Source organism: Chaetura pelagica, unplaced genomic scaffold (assembly GCF_000747805.2).
Source record: "Chaetura pelagica isolate M959 unplaced genomic scaffold, ChaPel_1.0 scaffold78, whole genome shotgun sequence".
Taxonomy (NCBI): Eukaryota; Metazoa; Chordata; class Aves; order Apodiformes; family Apodidae; genus Chaetura; species Chaetura pelagica.
The window spans coordinates 210888-222904 of record NW_009954492.1 but is presented as its reverse complement, the minus strand read 5'-3'; the positions used below and the strand labels follow the sequence as shown (position 1 = coordinate 222904).

Below are 12017 nucleotides of genomic sequence, written 5' to 3'. Positions count from 1 at the left end.
AATGATGAAGTAGAAAACTCTTCCTTTTAGAAATATTTGCTAGAAAAATGATGAACCTCTAAAAAATAATCATCCATACAAGTATTCAGTGTTTTCAACTAGTTAATACACTTTATATCAAATATTACAGTGCTTTTTAAAATAAGTTATTTAAATTAAGCTAAAAAATTATTTTAACGCTAATTTTGGTAAATGGTGATTGCTGAGATATTAACACATCTCCCATGACTGTAAAACGGAAGCATAGCACATAAATCTAGCTCAATCAAGGCTTTGATGAAGCCAGGGAGCAGCAGTCACTTAAGCTTCTCTTGTTCTTAGAAAAGAACTGTGAATTTAAATGCTAGTTAACAGTTTTATAGCCTCTGTTCACACCTAAGTAACTCCTGTTTTCTGGGGAAGATGTTTCTCTTGCACAGCAAATGTAGCATGTATCTCGAATGCAGTCATTTCCTCTCTCTGTAAGAGCATGTCAGCCTTTCATTGAGGCAAAAAGATAATTTTTCATCAATGTTATGGATTTTACCAGCAACTTGACTTAGGAAAAAAATACACAACAAAAACAAACAAATCAAAAACAAAAGAAACACCCCCACCCCCCAAAAATAGTGACAAGTTTCCTCCCACCCAGCGAAGCATGTTCCACAGATAGTTTTACGTCAGAGAATCCAGCTCTTCCCGAGACTTCCTCAATCCAAGGGCAGTGAAAAACAGTTCTCTTAGCTACAGTTCTTCTGTCCCATTACCTTTACCCTGACACTGAATGTCACATCAACATAGAATACAGCAACTGTAAGTCAGAGAGCACACTATGCTCCACAGTAAAGCTTAGCCAAGTATTTAACAGTTAAACTGATATTGCTCAAGCTGAGCAACATCAACTAGTAAAATGAACATAAAAATAAAATGCACCCAAGTGTTTTGTAACACTATACAAAAACAGAAATCTCAAATGATGAAGTAGAAAACTCTTCCTTTTAGAAATATTTGCTAGAAAAATGATGAACCTCTAAAAAATAATCATCCATACAAGTATTCAGTGTTTTCAACTAGTTAATACACTTTATATCAAATATTACAGTGCTTTTTAAAATAAGTTATTTAAATTAAGCTAAAAAATTATTTTAACGCTAATTTTGGTAAATGGTGATTGCTGAGATATTAACACATCTCCCATGACTGTAAAACGGAAGCATAGCACATAAATCTAGCTCAATCAAGGCTTTGATGAAGCCAGGGAGCAGCAGTCACTTAAGCTTCTCTTGTTCTTAGAAAAGAACTGTGAATTTAAATGCTAGTTAACAGTTTTATAGCCTCTGTTCACACCTAAGTAACTCCTGTTTTCTGGGGAAGATGTTTCTCTTGCACAGCAAATGTAGCATGTATCTCGAATGCAGTCATTTCCTCTCTCTGTAAGAGCATGTCAGCCTTTCATTGAGGCAAAAAGATAATTTTTCATCAATGTTATCTGGACTAATTTAGGAGGTCTAAGCAAAAAAGGATTTTACCAGCAACTTGACTTAGGAAAAAAATACACAACAAAAACAAACAAATCAAAAACAAAAGAAACACCCCCACCCCCCAAAAATAGTGACAAGTTTCCTCCCACCCAGCGAAGCATGTTCCACAGATAGTTTTACGTCAGAGAATCCAGCTCTTCCCGAGACTTCCTCAATCCAAGGGCAGTGAAAAACAGTTCTCTTAGCTACAGTTCTTCTGTCCCATTACCTTTACCCTGACACTGAATGTCACATCAACATAGAATTTCTAGGAAACATAATAAATAGCAAGGCTATGACACTCATGCAGTGGAAGTTATCTTCTTACACTAACAGATCTGTAAAATAAATAGCTATGAAATACTTCTATTTCCTCTTCCAGAGGTACTTCACAGCTTAAACTTGCCAGTATAAACAAGTGTAAATCACAATCTACTTCTAAATTGGAAATGTAATAGTAAAAGCAAAAGGCTTAAAGCAACTTTAAAGAAAGTGGTAACACTTCACTTGAAAAGTGAGATTTGTTTTCTTTGCTTGATTTGCAAAATGCATCATTTATATAATAATTACAAATGTTAACAAAAAAACAACTGTCTTCCAGCGTTATTTTCACTTGCAAAGATGACAGGCAGAAGAAAGTTCTTATCTCTGAACAAGTTATTGTACTTCTTAAAGAATAACCTCCTTCCTTACTTAACACAATTGCATATGAAGAACAAAAAATCTGTAGCATCCGTAGGCACTCATAACTTTTACTCTTCAACTTGGTTGTGAAAGCCTTGAACTGTTTTGCATGATCTAATGCATCCATAACCACTTAACTCTCATGAGGTGGTTACACTGATAGAAGATCAGGTGCAGAGCAAAGATATCATACTCAAAAAACATCAGAGCTGGAACTATTCAGTCTGGAGGAGAGAAGGATCTGGGGAATCCCACCACTGTGTATAAACACCTGATGAGGAAGGGGATGGGAAAGAGAGGGGATGATAGAGCCTGGCATTTCATTTCCTGTCCAGTAACAGGACAAAAGGCAAAAACCAAACTGAGATACAAGACAGAAAGTTTAAACCTAAGACAACTTCTTTTTATTAGAAAGATGCAACATGCTGCCCAGGACATTTGTGGAGTCTCCTGAAGATACTCGAAACCTGCCTGCACACAGCCCTCAGCCATCTGCTGTAGTCATCCCTGCTTTGAACAGTGTTGATCAAGACAAGCTCCAGAGGTCCCTGATAACCTCAGCCATTCTGTGATTCTGTGTATGTAGTACAATCTATACTAAACTGTTACACTGTAGGGGTATAGAAAGGGACATAATTAATTCATCTTTACATATACCATGTGAGAAGTGATTTCTTATCAATTGCACATGTAATATCACATGCCCTTCTCTTTCTCACTCTTCCCCCTGTACTGCACGCTTGCCCCATCCCAGATGTGGATGGGGGATTGTGGATTTCACAACAGCTGCAAATGTGAGTCATTTAAACAACAGACCATCTCCTGTCCCTCCTATCCTAAGGTGGGATTCTGCCAAAACCAGCTTCTAGCAAATCTTTCATTGCAAGTGTTTGCAGCCACAGGCTAATATGCACTTGTGAATCATGGGGAGCCAGGGCTGGAAATAATACATTTTCTATGATATTTAGCAAAGCATTAGAACAGAAGAACACAGTTACTGCAACAGAACTGAGTCCTCCTATACCAAGTGGGGATTGTTTCTTTGTAATCTTCTTTGCCTTACTTCTTAATGTCAGTTTCTTCCTTCTTTTTACTTTTTTTCAAGGGGTTCTTTTTCTTTGCCTTGCAATTTGCCTTACACAGTCATCTTGGTCTCCATAAATACAAATTGCTTGATGAAAGTTATCTGCTTTATTTTATTCTATTAATTTCCTACCTTTCCCTGAATTACCTTCATTTTTTTTAAGAATCCTAATTATTATTTTTTTTAAACTCCACCTACTTAGATATATTTGGAATTCATTATTATTATTATTGCCTACCTCTGCCTTTAATGTTAAAATTAACCTACTGATAATGAAATCTGCACAGGAAAAGCTCTACATTCCCATCCATAAGCTAAAGGTCTTCAAAGCAACTCTTTGCTATCCATGTCACCACCCTGGCTCAGCTGCTTCAACTTTATTGATATTGAAGAGCAGCACACTACTTCTAAGAGCTATAAAAACAGGCACAGAGATTATCCCATCAGTTGGCTTGTAGCAGCTATATATACATCTGCAAATCCAAGGCAAAGGTTTGGAGAGTCTGGGAAAGGTTTTGGTTTGTTTTTAAAAGAACACAGATTGAAAAATGTTGAACCTACAGGACTCGGGTTCTGACATCCTTCAGCACACGGTATTAGTGAGGGATCACTTTCTCAGACAGTCATTCTTTGACCACCACAGTGTACACACTAATGCTGGTTTGAGTCAGTGCATTTTGAAGTCATATATGCAAGGAAACTTACGGAGCAGACGCTGTTGCTGAGGGTAGAGAATAAACAAAACTGAAATACTCCTCCCACGTGACACTCTTAATGCCAGTTAACACTTTCAGCCTGAAAAAAATCTAATTTGAAATAAGAATCTTACTGTGGTGAGTATTAATTTTTCCACTCAAAGTATGTTTGCTTTGACAATCCTTCTACTAAATGTTTAATTTGTTACTCAAGGAAGAAAAACAAAGATCTCTATAGCTACCAAGAAGCTGTTATGATGTAACGGCAGTTAGTTTTGTATCACCCAAACTTCATGCATTGGGTTTCGTGCTGTAACAAATTAAGGTGTATTTGGGAGGAACTGTGTTCTTTAGAGATTCAAGCTTTCCTTACAATTGTAAAACCCAAATACAGTTGCTCTTTTCTGAGATGGAACTGCAAGATTAACATACTCAAAGTCCCATGAAAGAGCACAATCAAATTATTCTCTCCCCCATGTTTAATGACCATTATAAAGAGTGGTCAGAAACAACAACAACAAAAAAATAGTCCTTCTCCATGATTAGGAACTGCTAGATCTGAGAGAAGTACAACAAACACATTACAGGAAAGGAGTGACTCTCAGCAAAGAGAAGAAACAGAGAGTAATCAGAAGTATCCGTGTGTCAAAACAGAAAGAGTATAGGGAGAGATAAGGAAAAAGAGGAATAAATCCAGGCTACAAATAATATCAGGCTCATTAATAGAGCAGCAACAGGAACAGCAAGTTCAAAGAAATATTTTTGGTCATTTGCTTTTAGTCAGTCCCTCTTTCTTAACCAACTCTATTCTACTGCTTCAAGGACACACACCATACCACATCAATTCTGGCACAGGATTAGTAAAACAGAAAGATGGCCACAACTAAACTGGAAGAGATCTTGTCATCAGTTCTGTTGGCCAACACACTCTAACTGGAAGTATTCTGGGAACTGCTTTTTTTTAAAAAAAAAAAAAAGAACCAAACACAACAGTAAAAATAAGCCAAAAAGCCAGTCTCATTACCAAGTACAATACCAGCAAGAAGAAAAGTCCTCTGAAGGGTGGGGGAAGCTTCTCCTGTGCCATCTACTACAGGCAGTTTCTGGTCCAGACTGCATCCCTGGGACACTGTTAGCAATTCCAGCATGTCCAGATTCTCTTTCCTCTCTACCTTCCTGAACATGCTGACTGCATGTTTTTCTAACCAAAATGGATTTCAATAAAAAGTCTATGTGCCATGTACCACACTAAGCAAATGACTGCATCAATAGCCACACTTATTTACTAAAGGTAGAATCTACAAGAAACATACAAAAATATTTCCATTGGGCAATGACAGCTCTAAGTGTACAGGTTTTCCAGTTACACTCATCACAACTATATTTCTGCAGAAGTCAGAGACAGATGTCATTACTACATCATATTTTTCAAAATCATCAAAATGTTACAGAGAAAAAACACATTCTTCACAAGATTTCTATTACAGGATAGTCAGTTCACCTTTTAAGAAAACGTGTCATGAAGCAGCTTATTTTAAGTATGCATCTGATACCCTTTTAATTGGAAGGGCCTGATTATTTAAGTAGAGGAAAAAAGAAACAGCCTAACAATTCACATTTTTGAAAGAACAAATATTCAGTTCTTCAGAAGAATATTACAAAGTTGTCTTGAAAAGTGATATACAAGTCCCTATCTAAATAGCTCAGCAATTTTCCTAAGCAAATGTATTGATAACCACTTGCAAGCTCTAGCCAACTGAAAAACAAACTGCACCTTACAAATGCATTCTAGGGAATTCACCACTGAACACTCAAACTCCACACATTTCTTGCTCTAAAACACGCAATTACTTCTAGATTGAAAAGATGAAGATTTTAACATTAAAATATGAAATATGTATTGACAATTACGTATCTTCTCATGGAAAAAAAACTTACTTTATTGAGTTTCTGAAGTGGTCCTCAGCAGGATTTTTTACTGTACAGCTATTCAGCAACCATAAATCTGCTTCAGCAGAATTGTCTAAAGACAAAAAGAAACACATCTATGTTAACAATTAATCAACCTGTCAACTCCTATTTTAAATCTTATAAAAAGGCTGAATTTAGACATCAACATAAGCAAACTATTTGCAAACTAACTTTATATTCAACACTTTAAAGAATTAGATTCTTTAATTGGTTGGGTTTTGTTGTTTTGTGGTTTAGAAAACAAGAACACACACAGTATTTCCATTGTACTACTTTCTTGCAAAAGAAGAGTGAATAGTTAGCTACCTCATTTACTTGCTGAGATGTCACTAGGTTGTACATCATGGAATACAGTTAAGAAAAATGGTCACTACTCCCAAAAATTTATACTCTCCAAAGATCTGGGCTAAAGATCAGGCAAAAATATCACCAAAATGCATAAAGGTGCTTTTTAATTTAATTGGTCAACAAAAGCAGGTTTCACCAACAAAACAAAATGCCTCCTCCAGCTCTACTGTGAATTAGCACTACAAAAGAGAGAAATTAGAATTTATAAAATATTAATCTCTACTAAAGAGAAAAGTCAGTATAGCTAGTTTGGAAATAAACACACACTTCTAGTTTAGAATATTTCTTAGTTATAGTACAATTATAGCTCAGCAATTTTCAGACAAAAGATTTTAATACAATTAGCATCTGACTCCATTTGGATAACGATATAATTTTCTTCCAAAAGCCCAACCTTTCTGTATGTTTACAACCTACTGATATCTAAATGCATTAATAGAACTGAATCCCAGAGTTACCTGTGGAAGCACATACATAATCACTAATCCTGTTAAACATGACCTACAGTACAGAACTACTAGCATAGTTATTCTTCTTGTGAAGTTAGAGCTTTTCAAGTACAAGAATGAAAATAATCTTGGGTATTCCAAGAGCTGTAGCATTCATCAGAATCAGTTTGGATATGAAATTTGGTTTGACTCTGGCTATTGAGTACATCCGGAATATTGAGGTATCTTTAAAGGACATGAGCCAATGAAAATTGAACAGATCCAAAACACCATTTTTAGGATGCCCTTACTTGATATCCTGCTAAAGCAGAAGAAAGCTTGCAAAGCTTTAAGCATGTTTGTATGTATTCATCCTTTTTCCATCCATTCACACACTTACGACTTTAGTAAAAATGAATAATCCTCCCTTCTGTCTCACTGCCATTTTCTCCCAGGAAAAGATACTTTATAATTAACTATCAGTCACTTAACCCAGGAAGCAGGTAAAATGAAAACAACATACTTATGTTAAATAACAGAAAACATTGAGAATGTTTCTGATCTTTCTTGACAGAGATTAACATCACTAATATGGATCAAACACTGGCCTCTTCTATGACAGGGAAAGGCAGCACAGGAGTAATAAAAATAGCATTTAGACCTTTAGCTATTTTAAACATCCCTCAAAGGTATCAAGACCTAACCCTGTTTTAACAGGTTGGGAAAGAGGACTAAGGTCAATTTAGTCTATACAGAAGTCAAAACAAAAATAGAACAAGCCAAATAATTTCTCCTCCAAACCAGGCTGCATGAAAACAACTTTTTCAGATGAATGAACATACTATTACTGTCAGAAAGATAATTATAGGTAAAAAACTGATTAGGAATGATGTACAGAAAAGCAAAGAAAGGTATAGTTTCAAAATCAGAAAAAGAGTGAACTCTTGGCCTAGTCAAATTCACCAAGTATGAAAACAAACAATTTAAAAACAGCTTTCCAGTAACAGTGCCAAAATTTTGTGTTTCTTAACTCTTTTCAGCCTCATACAAAGTTTATAAATTCAGCTCCACACCCATAACACACCCGTCTGATACTCAGGGAGTGGGGGAGAGACAGGTCTAAATAACAAGCGACTGGCATTCTAAGTCAAACAGAAGGCTAGGAATACGTTTAACAGACAAGAGTTCCAGTAGCAGTAATATCTCTTGAAAATGATTATGCTTTGTGGCATCTTTATTCAGAGGAGAGATGCCCTAATGCAGAAAACACCAATTTGATGCTTGGTTTCAGTCCCTCCTTGTGCCATGGTCTCCATGTGCAAAGGAAGAGATAGCCTCACTGTGACAATACCTCTTCCTTAAAGCTAAAGCCCCTTTCTTCAAGGCCTTGATAGACATACTGAAAGAAACATGGACCAAAACACCAGATCAGAGTTGTCATGTATAAACATAAGTATTAAATATTAAGAAACTCCCAGGGTAAGGGTCCTTTATTTGAGGCAGGGGGACTGGAGGGACTGGCTATATGTGTATATAACTATATAAGTGTATTAATCAGTGGTCTGACTTGCATAGCTGCTAGTGGGCAATGTGTGCTCAAAAGAAAGAGTAAAATAGCTCTGGCAAATAAGCTCAGATTTCGAAATGCACCAGCAGGGGCAGACAGAGCTGAGGCTTCTCTGTTTATGCTCCAGGAAGACAGATGTGAAGTATTTAAGCATGGACAGTAAACAGCCTATGAACATAGTGCCATGCCTACTAAGGCAGCCCATGCACCCTTCCTTAGGCCACCTTTTCCAATTTCAGCCTCCACCTTGTAAGTTCACAGTGAAGCCGGGATTCATTCATTCAGCAGGTTGATGTCCATCACCCTCTAATCTCCATCAGACCAAAAGGTTTTGGAGAAACCTCCAATGTTTCAATGAAGAACAGAGGTTTGCGTTTGGGAACTCCCACAGATCTGATGGAAGGGGACAACCTAACCTTTACAGAAGGCTTTCCAGCAAGTCATACATACTGTAACAGGCAAAACTGAAGCAAAATCCATAAGCACAGGGAACACCAATTACATTAGTGAATATGAGATATCCTCTATCCTGCAACAAATTTCCCTAAGGGGATCTTCTTCGTTTGTTTTTCCATATATTCAGCCTAACGATATTTTTAAATTATGTTTTGCTGCTGAACATTTTTTTTTTTATGAGCTACATAAACAGCTTACTGTATGTTAAGACATTTGTAGAAAAAATGTTATGTCAAATCAGCATTGTACTAAATGCTCAAAAACACAACTCAAAACCATTGCCTTTTTGCATTGTGACATCTTTTCCATAAAAGAAAGGCTACACTGGAAGTAAACCACAAAGTCTATCATACTCCCTGCAAAACAACAGAGAGTACAAAGAAACCTAAAGGTCATGGAAACTTCTGAACACTTAACTTAATTGGGAAAACTGGAAAACATGAATTGGCTGCATTATGCAATAGCAAGAGGATAAAATGGCAAGAGTCTGAAACATCAGTATACCTACAGAGGAAAACAATATTTACAAATTCTTTTCTAACTAGCATTTTTAAGTTTGTTATCATTTTAGAAACCATAAATCAGCAAAACTTCTTAAGAAGACTGTAGTAATACTATCAGTTGAAAATTAAACAATTTACTTGGTTTTGTCCTGGTGTTCTAATTTAAGTGTTTTTTCTTTCAATTCTTTTTCCAAAACCTTGTTTTCCTCCAATTTCCCCAAACCACATCTCCTTGAAAAATCAAAACACTCATAGAGCACTGAAGTAGAAGAAACACAGATAGTGAAGCCCTAAAATGATCACCCTCCTTTACTTTCCTCAGCACATCACTCCTCTCTGCTCTGAAACTGCTACCAGATTTGCTCAGCACTCCTTGCTCCAAAAACATGCGTCATTATTTTACAGCCTGTACATTAATCTCTGTATCTTCAACCTGAAAGATCTTTATCATCACAGAAGGCACTCTCATGGACTTTTCCTCCAACTCTCCTTGTCCTCCGGTTCCTAAGCTCTATGCAAGTCTTCCTTCTCAGCCTTCCTGATTTTCCTTTACTTCTAACCCTCTTGCCCAACAGGTACACCTTCATTTCTCTGTATTCATGTGCTGTATTCTTGCCTCTGTTCCCACTTATAGACCTCCCTATTAATGCTTTGTTCTGCACCTTCTCACTTTCAAAGCAGCTCTACCCCTTTCCCTCGATTCTCTGCTTGGCATTTTGTGCTCTGCAGTCAAACCCAGTAACACTCAAGTTACATATCTGGAACATGTTCTCACAAATGGACTTTATGTGAATCATCTCCCACCAAAAGACACAAAAATCTAAGCATGAGGAATTGCACAGTGCATTACAAAAGTCCTCCAGCATCTTGACTGGAACAAGGTTACCAAACTTCTCTTATTTTCTTTCAACATCTTTGTGTCACAGAAACCCACTCTTATGCCCTGAGTAACTGAAATTGGGCCCTAGTTAATTTAATGATTTCTTGGACCAGTGGGCCTTGAAGGATCTCAGCAAGTATTGGGAAAGAATCTCTTTCATAAATATTAGTTCAGAAATGCAGGGAGTCACTAGTACAGAAGAAAGGTTCATCTTCCTCTGAGGACATTAAATTATGTTATTTGTTTCCAGATAATAAACCTTGCTCACACAGGAAAAATACACAAGGTTGAGAAGAACAGGAGAAAGCAAATTTTTCTTTTTGCTGTTTTTTTCTAGACCTTTCCTCAGCACACAAAATATTTGGTTACCATTTGTTAGTTCTCAGCATTTCATATCAGATAGTTACCTATCAACTTTCATGTAAAACATCTTACAGAAAATATTGCAAACAAGCACTTGCCCTGACTGCTCCCTCAACAACTAAAAATCAAAACCACAAGTTATCATGACCTTCCATTCCAGATAGCATTTGCTTGAAATCTCAGAGCCACATGATCGGTTCCCACCTCCAAAGACCTACTGTGCATTTAGCTATGACACATAACATTCAGACAAACACATGCTGGAAGTACTAACTTTGTGAATTGCAAATGTCTTTCAAAACAGTCTCACTCCTCTCTTAACAGAAGTAACAGGATGTAAAACACGAAAGGGTCAACTCAATTTGAATACGACTTCTGTTTTCTCATTGAATTTCTGAAATACTCTGTTCATAACAAATTACTTCATCCACAATTAATGAAAATACTACAGCTTGGATCACCTTCAAACATATTATTTGAAGTTCCACAAGGAAAGACTGCCTACTTATCAAATCAGGTAATGCAGACAAGTCTTCATTTAAAAAAATAATTCTCCCATCATGCTTCTTGCTCTAATTTTAACTGCAAGTATGCAAAATTGCTATTAAAATTCTCCATTAACATTTCCATTACTAAGCTTATTGTGAAAGTAAGCTTTTCTATTTTCTTCTGGTTTTAAGCAATTGAGTATTTTTAGTAAATTCATTCTTCACTGGATAGACATCTGAACAGCAGCTACTGCTGGACTATAGACAGGTTTTATAAAGCCTTCCAGATCAGCATGTGCATCCTCTATCAAAGGATATTTCCCTCTGTCTAATACCAAAATAAAGGTGCATAGGGACTGACCAGGTTGCTCAAAGTCCCATCCAACCTGGCCTTCAACACCTCCAGAGAGGAGGCATCCTTGTCTCTCTTCATCTCAGTACAATGGACAAATAAGTAAAATTTATTTACTCATGCACATTTGCAGGTCTGCCTGTGAGATATCTAAACCAAACAAAAAAACCAAAAAGTGTTGTATTTTCAGTCATCCCTAAAAGTCCGTTCAGGAACCTTGTCTTAACACTCCCTCCAAACAACAAAGCCCTTCAAAATATACTAACTTTGCAGCTAGAGCTAGCCAAAGCCAGCAAAACAACTTACAGAAGTCTACTGCTCTATAAATAAAACAGGTGAACATTTGAACTAACATTTTTATATAAATAGTGTAGAAAAAATATTCAGAGCATGCATATAAACCTAAACAGAATCCTTCAGGCCTGGCACAGGTGTATTGAACACAAGACACAGCACAGAAGAAAAGGCACGTTTGCTTCACAACATTGACTAAAGACAAACCTTACTTTGCACTTCTACAGTGTGACCACCTGAAGTGAGTAACCCATTCTCTGAGTACCTTCCACCTCTGCTCTAAATGCAGCACAGTCTGTAGCCTGTGGCTTAGATGATCCTTGGAGTGAGCCACCTTTTTCTCCCACTTCCTACATACTTACATCAGACTTACAGGCTACTCCAGCTGTACTCCTGTTTGCAGCA

At 36.8% G+C, this 12017-nt stretch overlaps 1 protein-coding gene across 1 annotated transcript in view; it reads right to left on the bottom strand.

Annotated features, from left to right (window-relative positions):
• The window catches only part of CDKAL1 (CDK5 regulatory subunit associated protein 1-like 1), a 434593-nt gene that overhangs the window by 358521 nt on the left and 64055 nt on the right, over positions 1–12017 (bottom strand). Inside the window, exon 3 of the mRNA XM_010004517.1 lies at positions 5901–5985. Within this exon, the coding sequence (XP_010002819.1) occupies positions 5901–5985 (85 nt within the window). The remainder of the gene's footprint in view (positions 1–5900; positions 5986–12017) is intronic.